General features: G+C 39.1%; 3 protein-coding genes across 9 annotated transcripts; 1 reads left to right on the plus strand and 2 right to left on the minus strand.

The window, feature by feature from the left end:
- Positions 1-663: 663 nt before the first annotated feature.
- Positions 664-11,982, minus strand: il23r (interleukin 23 receptor). Of its 6 annotated transcripts, XM_044200823.1 has the most exons (19): positions 10,982-11,134; positions 10,640-10,777; positions 10,001-10,530; positions 9,232-9,343; positions 8,810-8,939; positions 8,485-8,660; positions 8,095-8,218; positions 7,831-7,997; positions 7,286-7,422; positions 6,972-7,185; positions 6,777-6,859; positions 6,049-6,250; positions 5,729-5,932; positions 5,222-5,320; positions 4,905-5,060; positions 2,839-2,979; positions 2,530-2,617; positions 1,922-2,012; positions 664-1,483 (listed from the first exon to the last, which is right to left on the minus strand). In XM_044200823.1, the coding sequence occupies exons 4-19, from the start codon at positions 9,290-9,292 to the stop codon at positions 851-853; spliced, it is 2,706 nt and encodes a 901-aa protein (XP_044056758.1). In that variant the 5' UTR covers positions 9,293-9,343; positions 10,001-10,530; positions 10,640-10,777; positions 10,982-11,134; the 3' UTR covers positions 664-850. The 6 variants fall into 6 exon arrangements, with proteins under 6 accessions (XP_044056758.1, XP_044056753.1, XP_044056757.1 ...); XM_044200818.1 differs by lacking the exon at positions 10,001-10,530 and having other exon boundaries at positions 8,485-8,687; XM_044200822.1 differs by lacking the exons at positions 10,001-10,530; positions 10,640-10,777; positions 10,982-11,134 and adding an exon at positions 11,604-11,982 and having other exon boundaries at positions 8,485-8,687.
- Positions 11,983-12,081: 99 nt separating this feature from the next.
- Positions 12,082-21,444, minus strand: LOC122878258 (cytochrome P450 2J2-like). 2 transcript variants are annotated; one of them, XM_044200828.1, is made up of 9 exons: positions 21,119-21,442; positions 20,003-20,165; positions 19,692-19,841; positions 19,141-19,301; positions 14,185-14,361; positions 13,947-14,085; positions 13,544-13,731; positions 12,823-12,964; positions 12,082-12,593 (listed from the first exon to the last, which is right to left on the minus strand). In XM_044200828.1, exons 1-9 carry the CDS (start codon positions 21,317-21,319, stop codon positions 12,418-12,420), a joined length of 1,497 nt encoding a protein of 498 aa, XP_044056763.1. In that variant the 5' UTR covers positions 21,320-21,442; the 3' UTR covers positions 12,082-12,417. The 2 variants fall into 2 exon arrangements, with proteins under 2 accessions (XP_044056763.1, XP_044056765.1); XM_044200830.1 differs by having other exon boundaries at positions 12,546-12,684; positions 21,119-21,444.
- On the plus strand, positions 14,578-18,333 carry LOC122878265. The gene is made up of 4 exons (XM_044200845.1): positions 14,578-15,232; positions 15,348-15,630; positions 15,768-15,947; positions 16,806-18,333. The coding sequence occupies exons 1-4, from the start codon at positions 15,060-15,062 to the stop codon at positions 16,926-16,928; spliced, it is 759 nt and encodes a 252-aa protein (XP_044056780.1). The 5' UTR covers positions 14,578-15,059; the 3' UTR covers positions 16,929-18,333.
- Positions 21,445-23,324: the final 1,880 nt, after the last annotated feature.

Raw genomic sequence — 23,324 nt, forward strand, 5'->3', positions numbered from 1 at the left:
TTTCTAAATGTAGATGTTATGGCAATTCATGATGTATTTTTGTAAGTTTGGGTCCCGGGGAGACACCAAATTTCTCTTTTGGGTCTCGAGCTGAAAAAGTTTGGGAATCCGTCAGCATGATAGCATTTGCTAATTAGCACTAAACACAAAGCACAGCTGAGGCTGATGGGACTGTCATTAGTTTAGGTATTTGGTCACAAACTTAATCTGATGATGGTGCTAGAAGAACAGCCAGGGGATCAACTAAGGTATGACAGTTACTCCTGAAGGGAACATGAATATGTGTGCCAATTCGTATGGTAGTCCATTGTCGACACATTTGATTTAAAACCACAAATGTCAGCTTCATGAAGGAAATGTCAGGGGATCACCATAGTCGTTAGAATAGCCTACATCCTCTGGGAACCATGCATGTCTGCACAAAACGTTGTGGAAATCTGTCTGGTAGCTAGGTAGATATATACCAGTCAAAGGGATTTTCCTCGACCTGACAACCCAAATGTTGTCCTTATTACTTATCACTGATCTTTAAAGCATCAATAAATTATTTATTTAACATTAACAAAACCATTAGTTACTTTATAGTATATCTATATAGAAATTGGCATATAGTCCGGAATTGCTACACACTTATTAGAATGGCATTCAATCAAACTCAATATAAACATTTCATATTCATTTATTACTTGGTTTTTCATCATCTGAAGCATTATTTTCTCTGATTATACAAAGTCACTGAGGTCATCGCTAGAAGGGAAATGGTGCTTGAATAATGCTTTCTTGAAAATCAGTTTAGTAGTGCAGATTGTCCTGTTTGTGTCATTCCGTTCGTCCCTGCTACACCTGTGCGTCACAGAGTAGCTGCCTGAGGGAAATAACCACCAGTCAGTGTTGTCTCAAGTGTATACTGACATAAACAAGTGTCCGCTGTGTCAGGAGTCATTGTTTCACCCTGTTGTAAATCCAGAGAGGGAGAGTCCGCTTCCACATTGTTCTCAGTCCCTCTCCTCCTCAGTAAGAGGCCACCATCCAAGACACTCGTTGTTTCAGGAGTTTTAGGCCACAAAACACCACTAACAGAGCTGAGAGTCAGCCCCAGAGGTGAATCAGAGAAATCCAACTCCACACTGGACAGCAAGCCTCCTAGTAATCCTCCAAATGCACTTGAACATCTGTCTTCCTCTCCACTTGTTGGTACATCCCTCTGCTCTTCTTCTGTCCACTTCACCTCATCTCCTTCTGGAGCCACCGTAGCAATCTGGGGTTTGTAGCTGACATTTTCCAGCCGGCTGTCAACAAGTATGGTCCCAGCATCTGACATTAGCAAAGGTGTCTCCCCTGTGGGTCGTTCTGATCCAACTTGGGATATTTCGATGTGGATGTTGGGGTACACGTCTTCCCTCTTGTCCTGGGAGATAAAACTGATGGGGGACAGCGGAGGGTCACTGTAGGTGGACGGGAACGACGGTTCACTTCCGTACTGCTGGAGACAAAACAAAAGCAAAGCCACAGTCAGATATGAAGTGAATATAAAGCAAACATGTTGGACAAACGTGTGTCATCAGATCTCTTGCATTCACTTGCAGCAGCTCACAAAGTTGCACGTTGTCAGAGTGAAAGTAGAAAGTAACAACTGGCATCACTTCCTACTGAAAGTCCAGACTGGTATACTTCTTTTAAGAAATATCTCTGATATCTATCTATCTATCTATCTATCTATCTATCTATCTATCTATCTATCTATCTATCTATCTATCTATCTATCTATCTATCTATCTATCTATCTATCTATATATATATATACATATACATATAATTATGCTTGTATTGTTGATGTTGGGGCAGTTGTTGCAGTTGCTAACTGTTGCATGGAGAAGCATGAATGTAAACACAGTTGGCTTTATTAGCTTTCTCTGATTACCTCGAGTAGTCTGATGGCAAGACTGTTTCCTGGTTTTGGTAAGTTTTCATCAAACCAGGCAGGTCCCCAGGATATACATTTCAGTTTGATCCTGAGATAGAAAGAAATTTAGGTTTTAAAAGGCTGGCTGACTTTATTATCAGATGCAAGAGTGATGCAAAATGTACAGAATTTAGAAAAAACTAAACAAAAACAGCGTTTTTCTGCTTCTGTGTATGACTAATGATGGCAGAGCCATATTGGGTGAAGCACACATTCAGTATCTCCACAGCTAAAACCACCTATCAGATTGGGGTGCTTTGACCACATGCAGTATATTTTTTGCAACAGAGTTTAGGTTTCTTTTCATGTTAATCGTGTGGCTTCTTGTTCATGTGCTCATGTTGTGGTGGGGCATTTCATGAAATCAGCCACAGGGGCATCCATCCAGGTTACTAGTAAAACAAAACCTACACATTCAAAATCTGTTCCAGGAGATTGAGGAAAAAAAAGTGATGTTTACCCTCGGAATACTTTCACTATTATTAGATGATGTCTGGTGTCTGTTATGGTGACTGTTGTTTTCCATTAAACAATGATGTTTAAGCACAAATAATGCTTACTAATACCTTTCCCTCACACAACTCCAGCACATCAGGTTGGATATGATCGCTACAAAGAGTGTGATGATGAAAACAAGCACAATCACCAGGCCAACTAGAAGAGACAAGAAGGGAAAGACACAACAGTTTAGTAGAGATGCTGTCAGGGAGTTAAGAAGACAAAGTTCTTGTTAATCTTCCCACTTTAAGCTTTCTTGCCCTGAAATAAAAATGGGAGGGGGATATCCATTACAGGCAAATGCTTTCACAGAACAGGCTTAATAGATTGATATTTGTGTTTTTAATGGGTGCATGGGATGGCAGCAGGAGACTGACCTGCAGGGGTTGCAGGCTGAGAGGATATCCGGCTCCCCCGCGGCCCTTCTCCTGCTGAGGTGGACGCGGTCAGCTGCAGAGCCAGAGCTCCATCAGGACAGTCCAGCCACTTCTGTCTGGGACCGGAGCCAGACAGCGTCACTGGAGAGAAGCAAATGACAGCCATGTTATTTTAGATATTTAAGCTTTAAAATATGTAATTAGGCAAGATTAACTGCCTTAATTCAATTGCTACAATCAGGCACAATTCACTAATCGTGATACCGTGTAGAATTTTGACCCTATCAATCAATACGAATGTTAAGATCACAAGTAAATTATTGACCTTGGAAACAACAGAAACAATCTCAATCTCTAAATTGAGATTGTTTTGTTAAATATGAATGCTGAAAAATTCGACCTGAGTTGAACATTTTGGTTGCTAAAGAACTTCAGTTTGCAGGAGAGCCCAAGAGTATGTAGCTAAAGGCTCATTTGTATGTTTTTGTCAGTGTGGTGCAGCCATAATTGCTCTCTACAGACTATCACAGGATATAAGTAACTCCAAAAAAAAGGGGGGGTGAGAATAAGACAGCACATTCAAGGAATCTTAAGTAAAAGCATTCAGTGTACACACATGTCACATAAGAAAGAGGAAAAAGTAAGCTCTCAGGTGCTTTTACACTGAAGTTCCAGAAATAGTGCATGAAGCAGGTTGGTTAGTAACAGCCTTACGGTTGCATGTGTGCATGTAGCCACATGGCTTCCTGTTTGTGGTCAAAGCCAGTTCTAGAAAACTGTATGATTCACTGAAGACATTGTGACAAATTATGACAACCAGGGTTTGAAACATCAATTTGCTCACTTCTGAAAATATGCATTCCTCAGCTATATGTCGAGAACTTTGCAAAATTCATATTCAAGCAGACAATCAGGACAGGTATGGCACAACATGAGATTTATAGGATATATCTCCAAGCCATGCTTTCAAAAAAGCCATGAGACAAAACCAGCAAATGTTAATGTATGGTGATGAATTTTCTTAATCAATGTTGTAACGTCTGTTATGCTCCATTGGCTCTGTTGTCATTTCAATATATAATTAATCACAATCAACAAAAACAATCAACAGTTTAAGGTTTGAATTTCATCACATTACTGGAAGTGAGAGGTGAAAAACCCTGCTGATGCACTGAAGGTTTGTGGGAGGGGAGTATCAATGGAATGCTGGTGGCACACTTTCCATTATGTAACAGTGCTGAAACACAATATATATGCATACTACTGCATATATGATTTCCCACACGTGTGCGTACTCATAGTAGGCATGCTAGAAAGCCTTAGCCTGACCCAAGGTAAAGTACACACACATACAACATATGCTGATATGAGCACCATAAAAAGAAGTCCTCTTGATGTACCAGAACAGGAAACGACTCACAGCAAAGTTGTGCTTCCTCCAGACATTCAGATCAAAGTGTCATTTTATTTGGAAAGAGCAAGTTCCCCCAAATTACAAAAACCTACTTTCTCACTCATCCCCACCCCAGTGGTGTCTAGCCGAGCAAATAGTTTTGGGGTTATTATAGGATAAATCAAGTTTTAAAATATCTGTCTCTGTCTGACAATGGAGGTGAATGAAATTTTGTTTGTGGTGCTCACAGCATTGATAAATTTAGAAAATGCAGAAAATATTCTATATTATGGATTTAGAACAGCCTAACCATGTGGGCTGCAACTAACCACCGATAGATTGATAGACTGTTTAAAATGCGTTTCACAATGTCCTAAAGCCCAAGGTGACATCTTCCGATTGCTTGGTTTTTCCAACTTACAGTCTAAAACAGAAGATCAGTTTTCTATCACATAAGACAAAGAAAAGCAGCTAGTCCTTGAATCGAAAACTTTGAACAGGGGAATGTTTGTCATTTTGTGAGAAAAAATTACTTAAATGATAAATCAGTTATCAAAATAGCTCCAGATAAATTTTATGTCGATCGAATAATTAATGAATAAATAAATTATTTCAGCTATATTCAACATATATAAGACAAACACACACAAAAGGACTCAGTGCAACTGCTCACCGCTGAGTTCTGGGTTGCTGGAGTCCAGTGTCTGGATATAGATGGTGTAGTGTGTGATGAAGCCTCTCCGCTGGTCTACAGGCAGCTCGTCCCACTGGATCCAGATCCATCTGGCCTTGTGGACCAGTGCGGACATTTTGGGACCAGACACTGGCTCTGAAACACATACAATGAGACAGAGAGAGGATGATGGCTGTAGACTGTCCATTGAGTACATAAATGTCAAATGTATCTGTATGTATCTGATGCTTTCGTCTTTAAATTTCAAATTGTAGGAATGAACTGTTTTTGGGACCTGTGGAGTATATGAATCTTACTCTGTTCTTTGGAGTAGACCAGACCGGATGATGGAGCACTAACACCTCTGGTGGTCACAGCATACAGAGAGATATTGTACCTCACACCTGCAGTCAGACCTGAAACAATACAGGAAAACTAAACACTCTCATCATGAACTCCACAATATTTCACAAACATTCAACTTTGCTTATGAACTTTGGCTTCAGCTGTATTAAGAGTATCATATTCATTTTAAACAGTTAAACAATTTTGTTATTGAAATTATACAAGCACAAACTAGTGTAATTCACAAACGTCCCACAAGAGGCCACTGTTTTATCTCAGTTGAAACCCATGTGTCTATATTTATAAATGTTTTGTGCCATGTTACGGTTAAAACATTTTGTAGCTTTTTTTTATATGCCAAGCTTTGTTTTATTTTACCATGCGTGCGTGTGTATGTGTGTGTGCGTGCGTGTGTGTGTGTGTGTGTGTTTCTGTGTGTGGATCTGTGTTGTCTCTCTGTGCCTGTTAGCGTTCTGTACCTGTGACAGATGTGTTGTTTTGATCTTTAGCCAGTTTTTGCCACTGCAGCTGTGCCACAGGTACACTTGTCCATTCTAACACATAATGCAGCAGTTTTCCTCCAGATGTTAACCAGTATTTGTCCCCTGGTGACAACCAGGAGACGGACACAGCACTGCCATTAGCTGCAGGAGCCAACTTCCTCAAAACAGGTCCAAAATCACCTAAACAGATAGACATCAAGTAAGGATTACACTTTATTAGGCTTTTTCCTGCTTTTTTCTTTACAACTCAAACAACTTTTCCTATGTTTTGTCTTCTGTGTCTAATATTTGTGTACCTGAGTGTCTGAGTGGCACATCCGCTGGTGGAGATGTCCCATACAAGGTGACAGCACTGATGCTCAGTGCCTGGACATCTGCTGGTACCTGAACTGAACACTGGCTCAAAGCAGCATGACAGGTCACTTCCTGTTTCTGGCCATTACCAAGAAAGATCTTGTACTGTTGCACCTCACGACTGTAATCTTCTGGAGATGGAGGCTAGGAAAGAAGTCCACTTATCACTTTACTTTTCGACATCATTCAGTAAGTACATTTTAAAGGAATATTTTGACGGTTATTTGCTTTCTTGCCAGGAGTTAGATGAGAAGATTGATACCACTGTCTTATCTGTCAATGAAATATGAACCCACAGCCACCAGATGGTTAGCTTAGCTTAACATAAAGACTTGAAACAGGGTGAAACAGCTAGCCTGGCTCAGTCCAAAGGTAACAAAATCTACCTACCAGCACCTCTAACGCTCATTAATTAACAAGTTAACAACAATCTCTTATGTTTAATCCGCACAAAAACGTGTAAAAACAACAAGTTGTGGTTTCATGGGGGGTTATGTGAGTATTTCTTTCCAGCAGGTCACTGCCAAGAGACATGCAGACATTTAAGTGGTAGCAATCTTTTCATCTAACTCTTGGCAAGAAATTTTCTGGTATTTGGTGTACATTTGTATTACAAAATGGGCAGTATCAATATAAAAGCCAGAGCTAATGAATAGCTTTGATACATTACCTTCCACAAAACTGTCACCATCGGCAACCCATTCGCCCCCTGACTGCCTAACATGCTCCACACATGCAACTGCTGAGATGGACCTAAAGATAAGTTTAACCACAAGTTGTGGGGTTTGTTTGAGTGATGACAAACTCTCACATCATCACATTCAGATTGCCTTTGATACATGATAAGTAAGAATTGTGGGCTTGCCTTTTCCAGGGCTTTTCCCCCTCACAGATAGGCTCCATATGCTGCAGAACGATCTTCTGCTGGAGGTCGACCTGCACATGAAGCTGGGCGTGTTGATATGTGTCAGTCCTGATGTTGAGTTACATGTTCTCATCTGGAACTCATATTCAGTCAGAGGCTTCAGGCCGGCCACTTGTATCAGACCCTCACTGAGCTCCGTTCCCTCTCCCACTTCCTAAAAAACATCAAAAGATTAGCTCATCCGCACACTGCCTGATTAAGGCTGATGCTTCAAATAACCGCAAAGCTATCACGGTGTCATAACACCACTTTACCCAAGAGCCATTATCTGCGCGGAGCCTGACATCAGATCTGAGATGATCTGAAGATTCAGAGGTTTTCCAATGCAACATGGCTGCTGCGGAGTTATTCCCAAACTCTATCTGCATAATACGAGGGGTCTCTGGTATCACTGCAATACAAAAGAACATAGGAGTAACGTTCACACGAGTGACATTGATTGTCCAGTGGGATGAGCTTACAGCACACCCACATGATACAAACAATAAAACAGTAGTGACTAATTCAGTAATGACTCAAAATGTCAGTGCTGTTGCAATTGATGTTTAAAACTTAGCCTTGGCCCAAGTGGGCCAGTTGTTCACCTCAAAGAGATGTTGCAAAAATAGGGAAACTGTTTGCTGATAGCAAGGTCAAATGAGTCAAACTGTGACGATAGAACAACTTTCTAAACACAGTTCACAGGATGACTCATTTCTCAAGAAAATACTTGATAATTCAGATTTCTATAATCTTTTTAAAGTGTGTTTATGTAGATGCACACTCACTCATAAAGAGTGTTACAGAAATGAGAGCTTACCTATATCCTTTACACAGAGGATGAATAGATCCGACTGCGATGCTCCAAAGTGGTTGTAAGCAGTGATAATCAACTGGTATTGCGTGTTTTCATCTATCATTGATCGTGGTATGCTGATTTCTTCAGCATCCTGGATCTGATGTAACAGTATCTGGGTCTCATTTTCTCTGATAATAAAACACGCGTTAAAAATATATATAAAGCATATATTGACAGTGAGAAAAGAAGGCAACAGCTTAATTTGACCTAAACATAACACCATACCTGTTGACTGAAACGTTGTAGGTAGTAGGGAGGTATGTTTCCTGTCCTCTCTCCCATGTGCAGTGTGTAAAATCTGAGCTCCTTGTCATTTCACAGATAATATTTTCAGGTTTATCTGGAGGGACTTTTAAGGGCAGAGGACGGAAAACAAAATAGAAAATTAATTGTAATTTTTTTGTATGCCTGCTGTCCTGCCTGTGTTTCCTTTGTTTTCTGCCACACTACAGCTCATTGACAAAAAGTGTGCTATTACTTTTATGTTTTACATTTATGTTTGTACGTAGTTTTGTATTTGCACATAAATTCCCTTCAGGAAATATCACCTTTTCTTTTTTATTCATACAATCCTACATTCATATAACTGTAGACATGAGAGCCAACTGTACGTACGCCCGCCATATAAGTCCTGTCCATTGACAATCTCAGTCAGCTGATCTTTCGTCCGCTTGCAGAGTACCATAGATTGTGGCATCTTGACATTGAACAGATTGAATATCATCGTGGTGCAGTTGACTTTCTTCCAAGGAGCCACGATCTTACCATTCAGCTCCAGGGATATTTTGAACCTGGAAGACAGTATAACATAACTGCATCTGAAAAAAACAGAGTAACATTTTTGACATATCTGAACAAATTTGACACATAAACATAGGTACAGAAGACGATACGTCATATTGTATCATACTATATCTTATCATATTTCTACCATTCCTACCCCTGTTTACATTCTCTGACGTGGCAGTACACTGTCAGGTTTGCGCCTATGAGGAAGAGTGGAGCTGGTTCTACTGTCAGGTAGCCAAGGCCATTGAAGCGCTGGGAGCCAGCAGGGAGCAGAGGGCAGCCTGTCCAGAAAAGACAGACACACAGGTGTTCATAGCAGCACTGTCCAAGACTGAGGAATTATGTTTGGTTTTCAAAGTATGATTTAAATTAGATGGTACAAACATGTTTAAATCCCAAATGCACTGATGCTGGCAGGGATACGAATCTGTGACACAAACTATCCTCTCTCTTCACATTTTTACTGTCAGTTGTTTAGAGCTCCAAATCACAAAAGCTACCAAACTGTTAAACAGTTTTCTCACTAAATCAGTGACTGAACTGCACCAGATAGATTGATACAGTAATACTCACGCTTGATGGAAAAACTGAGAAGTATAATAATGAGTCTCCAGATGGTTGAGTAGAGATTCATCTCAGCTCATCTTTCTTAATCTCTTAGAACCCACTCAGCATGACTCAGCAGCTGTAAAGAAAAGTTATTCTTATCAGAAGGCACAACGTAATTAACATTTAATTAGTAATTTTTTATCATTTTACAACACAAGGTTGTATAATGAAATAAAAGGTTGTAGTCCCTTCATGCTGCACACATAGAACACAACAGATAATTAAATTTATATTAAAATAGGGTAACATATAAAATAAATAAAACAACATATACAGTTATTTATATACATAGCCTACACTTATACACCCAGGAAATAATTCGTCTGGTGGAATGTAAACAGCAGACAGAGATAGTGATGATAATATGGTTTTCATCTTCACATAAAAAGCTCGACATTTGGGAGACAGCTTCTGTCCACTTTGCCTGCGTTTGAGCACCAAGCATCACTGATGTAAACAGAGTCCTCCTCCTTTCATCTAGCCGGAGTCTTGCGCCCTGTCAGCGGAACATGGTCCGCTTGTCGAGTGCTTGATCTGCACAAGGTACCCTTTAGCGTTTTTATGGGACGCACAGAGGCTGCCAGAAAGCCTTAAGGATATCAGGTGACGTTGTGTGTATGACAAGCGACATAAAGAGCGAGAAAGTCCGACCACAAACACAGGACTTTACACGGGGTTCGTATTCCGTGTGAAACTAAAAGTTAACTTTGAGTTATTTAAAGTTATAAGTTACCTTACAAGTCGTCACGTGACTTCCTAATACCTAACCAAGAAGTTTCTGAAGGCTCTCCCACAGACGCTAAAAGGCGCTAAAGGGTACCATGTTGTCAGTACAATGACCAGGGGCGCGACAGTCTCTGATTCCCGTTGTTTGGTCAGACTGAGTCCCATTTCGTCCAGACCAGACATTAGCCAGGAGCAGCCTTAGTCCAAGCTGGGCCAGCATAGCCCCTATTCCGGGTCTCTTTCCTCTCCTCCTGGGGCGATCACAGCAGCCGCAGTGGTGCCTGGTCCTGTTGATCTGGCTCAAGGTCTGCTGCTTTTTAATCCAAACCCCGGCTTCCTTTTCTGATGACGACGATGATGATGTACTACTGTCATAGGTAATACATGTTTCAGCAATAAAGCAAAAATATGAGGAACAAAAAAAAAAACATGAAAAACAAGAATGAGTTTGAAGGAGCTACAGGCCGCAGCATCTCCATGTGCAGCCGTTGCCATAGTCAAAACGTCCTGTTCTAGTTGAACAATGTTGGCTTAGCCCTTTAAATCAAATCAGACATGTTTCAATGAACAAAAGCAGGAAAAAAGAACAGATATTCTCATAATAAATCACCAAATATTTCTTTCTAAAAAATACTTTCATGTTTACCTCAGCCATCTGTGTACAGGAGATGCTCTGGCTAACATAAGGAGGACATCCTGTTCTGTTGAACTTCTCATCTTTTCAAGTGAATGTTTGGGTCTGATAACATTTACAGAAGCACAGGCAGCTCCAGTCATAGTAGCTCTGTGACAGATGCACCGTGGCAGATAAGAGTAAAGACATTAATGTCACTGCGTGATCCTGCAGATACCGCTGAGATTAACTGAGATTAACATGCATTGCATCAAATCTAAACATCTGAGTTTGAAATTACGTTAATTCGACATTTTCTTTTTTATCAAAGATCCCACAAACTAAGTTATGTAGTTCCGCTCAGATAAAGCTCACCAGAATTTCATGCTGTCTGCGTGCCTTTGTAGTGCCTTCACGGTTTTCTTATCAAGGTACAATCCAACAAGTTTTTAGCCAGAGTTAGGCTACGTCTTCCTCCGATGACTTGCTTTGTGAGATGCATGTGACTTAAGTGATCTCTTTTGTGTGAATAACACATCTTAAAGAGGCCAGTGACCTAGTTTGAGGGTATTTTGGAAAACGCAGAAACTTTGAACATGAGCTTCAGTACTTTGGTGCCCTACTTTCGTATCACCACAAGGGTTCAGTTGACGCCAGTGTGCTGAGTACCTGCTCTCATTAAGCGTGCCTCTCTTAGCAGAAAATCAAGGGATCAACCCAACATCTAACATACTGTGACATCAATTTTTACTTTGAAAAACATGCTGACCGTAGCTTCACAGTAACCTCATTATGTTTGTTTCCATTGGTCCTGACACTTCTGAGGGTTTTATTTTTACAGTAAACCTCTAAATGTGCAGATGCAGTGAACAGCAAGGCAAACAGTTGATTCATATTACATCAAAAACATTACAGTATAATTCACTGTTGTCTCTGAACTGACAATACATATACATGGTCTGCCTTTTAAGTAGTTAGATTGGTAAAACAAACTTACACTTTTAGTCTGAAAGAGGTCACTTCACATGAAAAACAAAAAATCGGCCCATATCTTTTCTTTTTTAGCTGGTTGCTTACGGTTACAGTCCCTCAGAGTGTCGACTGTGTTTGAGGAAAAGTAAGCACAGACTGACTTTCTCAAGCTACCCTAGATTTTGTGATTTCCTTTCGCTGGTTATTTTCCATTTCTAACTTCAAAAGCTTTACAGGGAAAACCCAGACGTTAGAGGGTGTGTGTGTACATTTGATGATAAAAGAGACTTCAAGCTTTGGGTTTGTTAATTTTTAGAACTGACATGTGTGCATATAAAAGGTCAAAGGTTCAATTTAAGAAAAAAAGCTCAAAGTGCTACTTTTTATATGTAAAGACTGCCTGAAGGGTATTCTCTATTTTGAGTGTTTTTCTCACCTGCCAAACCTCAGTGAAACCACAGTGTAAAGATGAAAACACAGTGGTCTGAATGAGAAGCGTGAAATAAATTTCAACATCATTTATTTACACACACAGAAGGTTTTAGCAAATCTGACAAATCCAATGTGCAGTGGAAAGGAAAGTAGGAAAATAGTTCTCTGTGATTAAAAAAAAAAGTTTCAGGATTTTATTGCATATTTGAATACATTAATAATATAAAAAGGTTTATAGAAAAGGCCTATTGATTAAGAAGAAAAATACTTCCAAATTATGTTTTACTCACACTGTAGGAAAATAACAATATAGCAGATATTCTTGATGTATTACAAGATAAATGTAGTCAAACACAGTGATTCATTGTGTTGTGAAACAGATGGTTCAGTTTGGGACAGTTGGTGGTTTATCGTGGTACGGCACAGAGGCGGTAAGGTTTGGGACACCGAGTGGCTCCTAATGTGAACTCCAGACTGGGCTGCTCTCTAGCAGATGCTGAGAAAGAAAACCTCTGAAGGAGGGAGGTAAAGAAGAGGAATAACTCCATCCTGGCCAGCTGCTCCCCGAGACACACACGCTTACCTGAGAACGCACGATACAACAGATGAGTTGTATTCACACAATTTTTAAAAGGGATTCACTTTGGCCATATAATATTGGTGCAGTTCAGAGTCTGAAACAACCAAAGAATAGTAGGTAATAGTAAGACATGGACCCTGATCCCCTCCCAATTATGGTAATCAGTTAGACAGGCTTGATTGGTTTGAGCAACACATAACTGAGTTTTAGAGGCTTGTAACTACTGACTAACCTGCTGAAAAAGGAAGGAAGGCCTCTCTCTTCCTAAATTTGGCGTCCTGATCCAGAAAATGTTGAGGGTTGAAGGTGTGTGGAGTTTCCCACATCGACTCATCATGTAGAACCGAGTTCAGTGTGGGCAGGATTATGGTGCCCTGAGGAAATGCCATTAATGTAAACGGTAATTCACAATTGAGCAAAATTAATATAAACGGTAATTCACAATTAAGCAAACATGGACCAGAATTTCTTAAAGTGCTCCAAAAAAAATGGACATTTGATCTTCTACAATTGTATGACAACTGGGTTGATTAAAATCCTGATATGATCAAAAGCTCTAGAAGAGCTACTAAATGGACTTTGTAGTATGATTATTTTGTCAAATTACAAGGTGTAAAAAAACCTGGTAAGTAATTTCTCCATGAATTTTCCTCAGTATAACATGGGTTTCGAACAAATGTCTTACCTTACAGGCAGATATTGGTTATTCAGTTCATATCAATCCAGTATAAAAATCAACGTGCAGATTTGGTTTACTTTTTATTAAAGTATGAAACCAGGGACTGGTTTAAAAACCATTGTTGATTCATTCCAGTGTTTGTGGGAAAAGGATGGTTTTTGAGTTGGTGGCCGAGAAACACTGCATTCAAAAGCTATGCTGCCAGAAAGTCCAACTTAGAAAACAAACAATAAGCAAAATGCTCACAGGAATCAATTCTTTCTCACATGTGTACCTTTGGGATTGTGTACTTGTCGAGCGTGGTGTCCTTGTTCGCCATGTGGACCACATTCAGTGGGACGATGTTGCCCATTCTCTGGATTTCATGGATGACTGCATCAGTATAGGGCAAGTTTTCTCTGTCAGTCACAGAGGGCTGTCTGGATGAACCAATGACAGTATCTATCTCAGCCTGGACTCTCTCTGCACACAGTGAAAACAGGAAACAATGTGAGTCTGTGTACTGCATAGACGACTGAGGGGGAAATGATGTGCAACACATCCGACACACTTACTCTCACAATACAGGATTGACCTGTGAGAGACCCTTGATACTAAAATGTCATGTCAAGAAGCTTACAAAACCAGTAGGCATGGGGCGGGAAAGATATTACTCACACACACACACACACACACACCTTGTATGTCAGGGTAGTAGATCATGTATAGCAGTCCCCAGTGTAAAGTAGTGGCAGTAGTTTCAGTTCCAGCACCAAACAGGTCCAGAGTGCAAACACTCAAATTTTTTAAATCAAAACCAGAATCGTTGTCCTCCTCCTATCAATAATACAAAAGACAATTTCTAGTATCAGCTGACATATTTCATTAGAAAATGCAAAGAGAACAAACACAATACAGACACATAAAAACACTCACCTCTCCCATCTCTGTGAGGAAGCTGTCAATGTAGTCTCTCGGTGAGGAGGGGTCAAGGCTTTCTCTGTGTTCTTTGATCTTGATTTCTATGAAGTCAATTATCTTTTGTGTCAGAGTGACTATCCTCTGGTGAGGTCCGGGCAGCCACTTCATCAGCCAGGGCAATGTGTTATAAACCTACAGAGCATGAAGACAGCAATATAAAATTACATATACTGTGATAGAGAATTTTATTGTTATTTATCATCACATTTTCAAAACTCTAAACACAATTAACACAACATCCGTCTGTTGTGGACCTTACCGTTAACACAATTCATGTTGTTTTCACAGAATATGCAGTCAATTAACACGTTTCTAAAATGCTTACATTTTCTTTACATACAAGCTTACCCAATACCAAAATTATGATTCTTTCTTGTCTTATTTACAAATGCTTGCAAACAGCATGCAGAAATGAAAATCTTAAATATAGTATAAAGCCTCTTCTTCTGCAACAACAGCAACTCAAAGGCTATATTGAAACAGCTGATAAGCATTTTTAAATGAACAGCATATTGAAACATTGAGAAATAGCTGATAGACCATCCACAGCTGATTCCAATCTCAATTGGAAACATAGTCAGGTGTTGAAGTTCTTTCAATTACATGGACATAATAAGTAAAAAGGGGACTTTTTGGATTGGTTTTGTTCAGTGTGGATACAGAACAACACAGAGGAGCAGAGAGAGAAAAATTAATGTCTGGACAAGGGAGACAAATAGTTGGACCAACAAGAGCGATAGCTGGACCAGAGAGGAGTATCTGGACCGGGGAGAGGAGTAGTAGACCAGGACATGGGAGAAGGAAAGGTAGGGCGAGTGGAGTAAGAACGCATGGTGGTTCAAAGGAGAGTAAGAGCTGTTGTCACTGATAAAACAAGAGCTACCATCATAGACCATGTGATAAACCAAGGTCTATCACTGAGAGAGGCTGGTGAAAGAGTCCAGCCTAATCTCTGTCGGTCAGCCGTGGCTTCCATTATCTGGAATTTTCAACAAACCAACAGGTAAGTAATGCATTTCACAGGGCTTCTTATATCATTACTGTTGCTATGTCCCACAGTAACTGTAGGCCACCAGTCCCAATGCTAATACATATGTTGTATTTTTGTTCCTCTGAAGGACGCAACGTCTTCCTACCTCTGGGAGAAGAGGAAAGCTCCTCAGTGAAGACCAAGAGCATGCCATTGTAGGATTGGTCATTGCTGACAATGTAATAAAACTGAGAGAAATTCAGACCAGAATTGTAGAGGACAACCTGGTATTTCACAACGTGGAAAGCATCAGCCTGACTACCATTGCTCGGACTCTGACCAAACACAGAGTTCAAATGAAACAGTTGTCCATAGTTCCTTTTGAAAGGAACAGCGAGCGGGTCAAGGAACTGCGGCACCAATACATCCAGGTATGGTGTCTATCCAATCTGTCTTGTTCTATAGTGAGTTTTATACTATGCTACTCTACATGTAAACATGGGTTACAGAACATAACAGCAGGACATACTGAAAAGCATTTACATATGCTGTGTTTGATTTCTTTCAGAGAGTCATGGAGGTGGAAGCTAATCAGAGCCCACATGAAATCATTTATGTAGAAGAGGCTGGGTTTAACCTGGCAAAAACATGTTGGCGGGGAAGAAACGTCATCGGGAAAAGGGCCACCGTTGATGTGCCGGGTCAGAGAGGAGAAAAATATCAGTGTGTGCTGCAATTTCGAGTGCTGGTTTGGTCCTGCAGAAATGCCAGATTGGTCTCTACAACACTGAGTGCCTTCTTTTGTCTTCAGATGACCTCCACCAACAACTGGTGCCAGAAACAGAAAGGGAACAGGTGGGAGCAAACATGAGGACATTTGTGATTGCATGGCACAATGCAGAATTCCACCATTCACATGCAATCACAAACTGGTTTGCTGCCCATCCAGGAATGGTTTCCCTTTTCCTCCCCCCTCACTCGCCTTTCCTCAGCCCCATTGAGGAATATTTTTTTCTGCCTGGAGGTGGAAAGTGTATGATCATCCAATGGATGCTGGCTGCAGAGACACAGCAATTCTGTCACTTGCTTTTTTTTTTTTTCCTACGGTACATTCTATAAAGTAAAGCTGACTCATTCACTTTTAGATAGTACAGTATGTTGGCAAAAATGCACACATTCAACACTCAACCGAAAAATGTAGAGTGGTTTACAATAAAAGGAAACTGAATTCTTAAAAAAAATAATGGATTTCATATTTTCTATTGTATGCAGGTAGAACTGAAACATGAAAAGTAATGCAGTTTTTGTAACGCCAACTATTTTGAAAGTCATGCTATGATTGACTCTATGCTCCTCTTGGATAGAAAACGTCCTAGTGTATTGCAAGAATGATATGATATAGAGTCAGGTTCACCGTGTTTTGATAGAGTTAATGTATGTAAAGTGTTTTTGTATTTGAGAAGAAAATTAACAATTTGGCTAATTGTGTGATGTAGGTGTGTTGCTGTGTTAAGAGTTTAGAAAGGATCTTAAGTATAGGTAAACGCTTGTTAGCAATTGTAAAAAACTGTAATATCTATGACCTGCTGGAGACTTTCGAGTGCTGGTTTGGTCCTGCAGAAATGCCAGATTGGTCTCTACAACACTGAGTGCCTTCTTTTGTCTTCAGATGACCTCCACCAACAACTGGTGCCAGAAACAGAAAGGGAACAGGTGGGAGCAAACATGAGGACATTTGTGATTGCATGGCACAATGCAGAATTCCACCATTCACATGCAATCACAAACTGGTTTGCTGCCCATCCAGGAATGGTTTCCCTTTTCCTCCCCCCTCACTCGCCTTTCCTCAGCCCCATTGAGGAATATTTTTTTCTGCCTGGAGGTGGAAAGTGTATGATCATCCAATGGATGCTGGCTGCAGAGACACAGCAATTCTGTCACTTGCTTTTTTTTTTTTTCCTACGGTACATTCTATAAAGTAAAGCTGACTCATTCACTTTTAGATAGTACAGTATGTTGGCAAAAATGCACACATTCAACACTCAACCGAAAAATGTAGAGTGGTTTACAATAAAAGGAAACTGAATTCTTAAAAAAAATAATGGATTTCATATTTTCTATTGTATGCAGGTAGAACTGAAACATGAAAAGTAATGCAGTTTTTGTAACGCCAACTATTTTGAAAGTCATGCTATGATTGACTCTATGCTCCTCTTGGATAGAAAACGTCCTAGTGTATTGCAAGAATGATATGATATAGAGTCAGGTTCGCCGTGTTTTGATAGAGTTAATGTATGTAAAGTGTTTTTGTATTTGAGAAGAAAATTAACAATTTGGCTAATTGTGTGATGTAGGTGTGTTGCTGTGTTAAGAGTTTAGAAAGGATCTTAAGTATAGGTAAACGCTTGTTAGCAATTGTAAAAAACTGTAATATCTATGACCTGCTGGAGACATCAAAATATCACCACCTGCTGGCAGTAAATAAAAATTGCCTTTAGGCCCATGTTCTGTAGATCCTACTATACTTAAGTATGTTTGTTATGTACACACAGTTGTGGAGAGTAACTAAGTACATTTACTCATTTGGTGTACTTTTTGGGGAACTTGCACTTTACATGAATATTTCAAATCTATGCTACTTAAAATATTGTACTTTTTATTCCACTATATTCATCTGAGAGCTTTTCAGAACAAGATTATTTTTAAAAAACACCAACATATAATAAGCCTTCAAAGTATAATCCAATGTTATAGATTAAACTAGTGGTCCCAAACCTTTTTGGCTAGTTGGGGCTCCTTGTCACGTTTCAGATGTCTATGTTGTTAGCAGTTCGAATAAAGAGACGCTTCCCCTCAAAACATCTCAGATGGTTTGATTTGAATGAGAACTGTTAAAATATACTCAAACTGTAAAGAGGTCAAATTATCCAATATTTTTGCAAAAAGATTAGATTCTTCTTTCCTCTCCCATTAATCACCTCACGACCCCTCAGATTTATCTGGTAACCTTTTGGAAGGGCCCGACACCTAGGTTGGGAACCACTGGACTAAACTAGCTAACTGTATATAAAGTAGTTAAAACCTCGACCAGCTACAACAGTAAAATGCTGCTTACACATTAATGCAGTCACAATCTAATAATGTAATATATAATAATATATCAGTAACAGGGGACATTTTACTGTGGAATGACATTTCAGTCAATATTAAATAAATAAATAAATATGGCTATAAAAGATATCTTGAAATAAATAATACATTAAATATAGAAATAAATGTAAATATAAATAAATGAGTCAATAATAATAAATAAATAAATATATAAATAAATAAATAAATAGGTTTTTATTTAAAAAAGGACATTTTTCAAAAGGACTATTTCTATTTATTTAAGGGGGCTTTTATTTCAAACCTGCAAAACCTGGCAAGCAAACCACCTTGGTACTGTATTATTTATTGAACTATATTAACTCATTTATATATTTATATTTACTTATATATTTATTGCCTCATTTATTTATTTCAGGATTTATTTTATAGCCATATTTATTTATTTATTTGATATTGACTGAAATGGCATTCCATATTTTACTGCATGATGATTTTTTTTTTATACTAGGTACATTTTGCTTATAATACTTTTGTACTTCACTTAAGTAGGAGTTTAAATGCAGGACTTTTACTTGTAATGGAGTGTTTTTATATTGTTGTATAGATACTTTTACTTTAGTAAAGGATCTGAGTACTTCTACACATCTTTATCCCACTTAATGCCTTTTTATGTTTGTTTCATTCAAAGTCATGTTGATTAATGTTGTTCTGGAAACCTTTTGCAAAATAGTTATTAAAGCACAATATTGACTTATGGGATCTGGCTGGATAAATCCTGATCTTAAAAAAAGATGACTGCATGCTCCATCTTGTTTACAAAGGAGGCTCACCTGTGTCCACGAACTGCCCTGTAAGTGCACTACCTCGTTGAAGTTCTCAAGAATACTCTGGTACTGCTTGTCAGTGTACTCAAAGCGATCCCCAAACACCAGGCAGCAGATGATGTTGGACACAGCATTGTTTATCAGTGACTGGGCATTAAAAGGCTTGCCTTTAAAATAAAGAGGAAATGTAGATAAGACACACAGAAACTTTGTAAAAAAAATTAAAAAAAAAAAAGGCAGAAGAAAAGTACTGTGACATATTGATTATGATTATGGCTGATTAGCTGGAATAACAGATACATATACAGAGGGCAAGCCACTGCCAAACTAAAGCAAACAGGTGTCCCTTAGATAATGAATGAACCATGTACATGGTCTAAGGTGCACAGTTCAATGCTCCACAGTGTTGCTGCATGCTGTTGAAGGGAAAGGGAAAATGTAATAAACGTAAAAAAAAAGAATGTGCCGTGGTGAAAAAGCATACTGCCCTGTAACTAGTTAGGGAAGAATTAGTTGATTAGTTGTTGCTTGTTGATAAAATAACATTTGTTTGTTGCCTTGGTGAAGGGCAAAAGCCTCAGTGAGATATTGGCACTCCTGCTGGATGGATGGCTCCAGGGTCTTCTTGCCCACACCAAAGTTTCTGAGTGTATGAAGAGCAAATCTCCTCTGCTGCTTCCATCGATTGCCATTCGATGCCACCAGACCTTTTGGAAACACAAAACAGCATGAGACCAGAGGTAATTGGAAATGGGTATAGCTAACAACTAGCTAAATGCTAATAAGCCTAACATGGTGTCAGTCTGATGCTCCTACCCTAACTAAATACAAACTAGCAACTTTTTAAACAAAATGCAACCCACACTACCTTTATTCCCAAACATTTCTTCAAACAGTGGTATGGAGGGGCGATCTACGTAGTCTTCTCCTCTTTGGACCAGGGCCTCTCTCACAAGCTTGTAGCCATTAATGACCACAATTCTTCCACCAAAGAGCCGAAGGCTGAAAATGTTTCCATATTTCTCTGCAAACTGAACACAGAGACCAGACTGGTATTTTGGTTCAACACTGACATACTTTTTTTATGTTCTATAAAGTTGACATATTTGTAAATTTTATGAACATTTAAAAAAAAAAATCTTTGTAATTTAAAATGAATAAATACTCCACCTAAACAATAACAGCATGCTACACTGGGATGAAGTACTGACAGAAAACTTTTCATAAAAATGTCTTCATATGCAGATCAAATGAAGAACAAGCACATTAATGGCTGAATTATGGCACTTCTAACACAGGCCACGGCACAGGCTTTGGCAAAAGTGAGGAAAAAAACATTGGCAGAAGCCTTGAGAGAGGTTGGCCAGGCCAGTTAGAGGAAAGGTGAGAGAACAACAGTATTTTTTTTTTTTTTTTGAAAGATGAATTTGAAGAGTAAATTAACCAACTGACAATCTATGAAGATGTTTTGATTGTTTTTCAAATGGTAAAAATAACTTTTCTACTTTAGTTTTCAGGTGAGAAAGACGAATTCTACATGGTAATTACTACTGAAATGGAGAGACGTGGACTAAAGTGAATAGTAAACAACAAAGGCCATGTTGTGGAAATATTATTCAGTGACATTGCTATTTTTTGCATGTTCACAAATTGAATAAAGGTTTCACAAATCTGAAACTGTGTCTTAAGGAATCTTTAACCTCTCTGGGATAATCTAGTCCAGATTTGACCAGTTTAGGTATAGAGGTTTTACAAATTAAATTTGGGTTTCAGACAGCGTTAAGGCTTTACCAAATATGCTCCCACCATGTCTAACACGCTTTCACAACAGTAAGAGGTTCGGAAAAGCGGAGAATCGGTAATGTAATGTAAGTTAAGTTTCCCTTAACTTTCCCCTTAACTGCCGAATCGGAAGCTAACTTCTTTTTTAGACATTTTATTTCACTGAGCGGGGTCGGGTACTGTATGTCTGGCCTCGACATACCTCTGTGAACTGCAGGTGGAGTCTGGCGGGTTGGATGCGATGAAGGTCACCAATCAAAGGAAGAGCCCAGGGTCCAGGAGGAAAGTTAGTCGGCACTCTGTTCTTCAAAACATCAGTCAACAACAGAAAAACACACAGAAATATCACAATACTCCTGCCGTCCATCCACTCCAAGCCGAGTACTTTGTATATTGTCTCCATTTGTTATCTTATTTATGCTAGCTTAGTTGTTTTACAGTGTTAACTTCGCTCTGACGACTGAACAGAGCTCAGTCAGGTAAAGAGAAACTGTAAGCCCAAATAATGGCAGCCAGCAGTGGCACTTCCGGTGGCAGCCTGAGCTGCCGCTGACCTGCCACCGCTGTGTTTGTATACATACACACACACACACACACACAGTGCACAAAAGCTGCTTCATGTTACAGTAGTTAAGTAATGATAAAGCAACAGACAATTCCTTCATATGAAATAGCTTGTGTGAGAGGCTAAATGGCATTAATATGGTTGTTTATGTTTACTGTTTTAGCATGTCCTGCTGTGACCTGTTATGTAGTGTTTCTCAGGGAAATTTATGATTTTTCATTTTTTATTTTTGGATTTTAAAAAAATGACTTCATTCATGTGCCAGGTTTATATTGAGCTCCATTGCTATTCCTTAACATACATGCAATACATATAAAATAATTACTCTGCCACAATTTACAGAAGTCTATCTAAGTCTCATAATTTCATATTTTTTAATTTGTTGTGAATGTGCTGTACTTCTTCCGCCACTAGGTGCCGCCATTGAGCAAGTCAAGTGGTCTGTGATGCAAAAGCTGTAAAATAAGAACAACTTTGTTGTTGTTGTGTATTGCATTGCATAGTAATGAGCAATAGTACATTCAGCAAAACAGAGAAGTTTTCTGGTGGATGAGACCAAATATACTTTTGTTTAGTGCAGAAATAAAGTCACTGCAAGTCAAATTCCTTACCAGCATATGTCTGTGTCTCTGGCTGAAACACACACACACACACACAATACACAACAATATAGAGTAGTAGTAGTAGTAGATCAAAAAAAAAGAAAAAAGAAAGAGGTACACTGAAAAGTACATGTCTGTCTGGGGGTAATATGTCATGTCTAATTGTCGATGTGGGTGCCCGTGCATGATTGTGAAGTGGTGATGTAATATGTGCAAAGTACAGACACAAGTGAAGCAGGCTGAGACTGGTTTGACAATAGTGACCCCCTTTCCTGTGACTGCTGCCATCTGCAGCTAACGTAGGCTACCTGCAGATGGCGCTGCAGGTTGTAGACTTAGACCTGTTATTGTTCTGCTGTTCAGGGTCTGAAAATAACAAAAATAATGTGAAGATAGAAAAACTAAAGGGAAAAGCATGAATATAGATCCCCGAATGTGACATTTGGAGTACTCTTTATAATACTATGTGGGCGACTGTTTCCAGAAGAAGTGCTGTCACTGTGGTTATTTCCTGGATTATTTAGCACAGTTTGCACTAATTGTTACACTAATGTTATTTGCTATGTTCCTTCAGATAACCACAACTTTACAAACTGATAATCAGCTGATAATCATTATTAATACTGGATACAGGATTCAATCACATCTGCCTTTACTCCTGTGGAACATTATTGTTGACTGAACTCCTGGACTGCTGCAGTTTTTCTGACAGAAGACTAAGGTCAGACTTGTGTACCTGAGCATCATATCTACAGATATATTTCACACAACCTATACATATCACTTTGACTTGAGTGAATTTGACACCCGGGATTCATTAACCTTCCCATTTGAAAACCGATTTTTTAAATAACGTTGTAGTATAACTTGCAAAAGCACTGCTAAAAAAAACATCAATAAAGAATACCAAATAGTTCACCTTTAGTAATATTGACAAGATTAATCAAAGAAACCTTGCAAATTAATGAAAAAAATCTCGTCATGGAAATGCTACGTCTAGCAAATCTAATACTATATTGATGACTGTTAACATTCATAAGTTAGAAACTTAGGCACCTCACTAGCAGATGCCACAAACAGCAGCAGTTGCCATGGCAGCAGCAGCAGACATACACACAAGAAGACGAAGAAGTAGCCTACTCACATATTTTATTTGTGCAGCAATGTCACAGTGTAGAAATACTCTGTTAAGTAAAGTAAAAGTAAGTAAGTAAGTAAAAGTCCTGCATTCAAAATCTAAC

This window comes from Siniperca chuatsi, linkage group LG6 (assembly GCF_020085105.1).
Source record: "Siniperca chuatsi isolate FFG_IHB_CAS linkage group LG6, ASM2008510v1, whole genome shotgun sequence".
NCBI lineage: Eukaryota > Metazoa > Chordata > Actinopteri > Centrarchiformes > Sinipercidae > Siniperca > Siniperca chuatsi.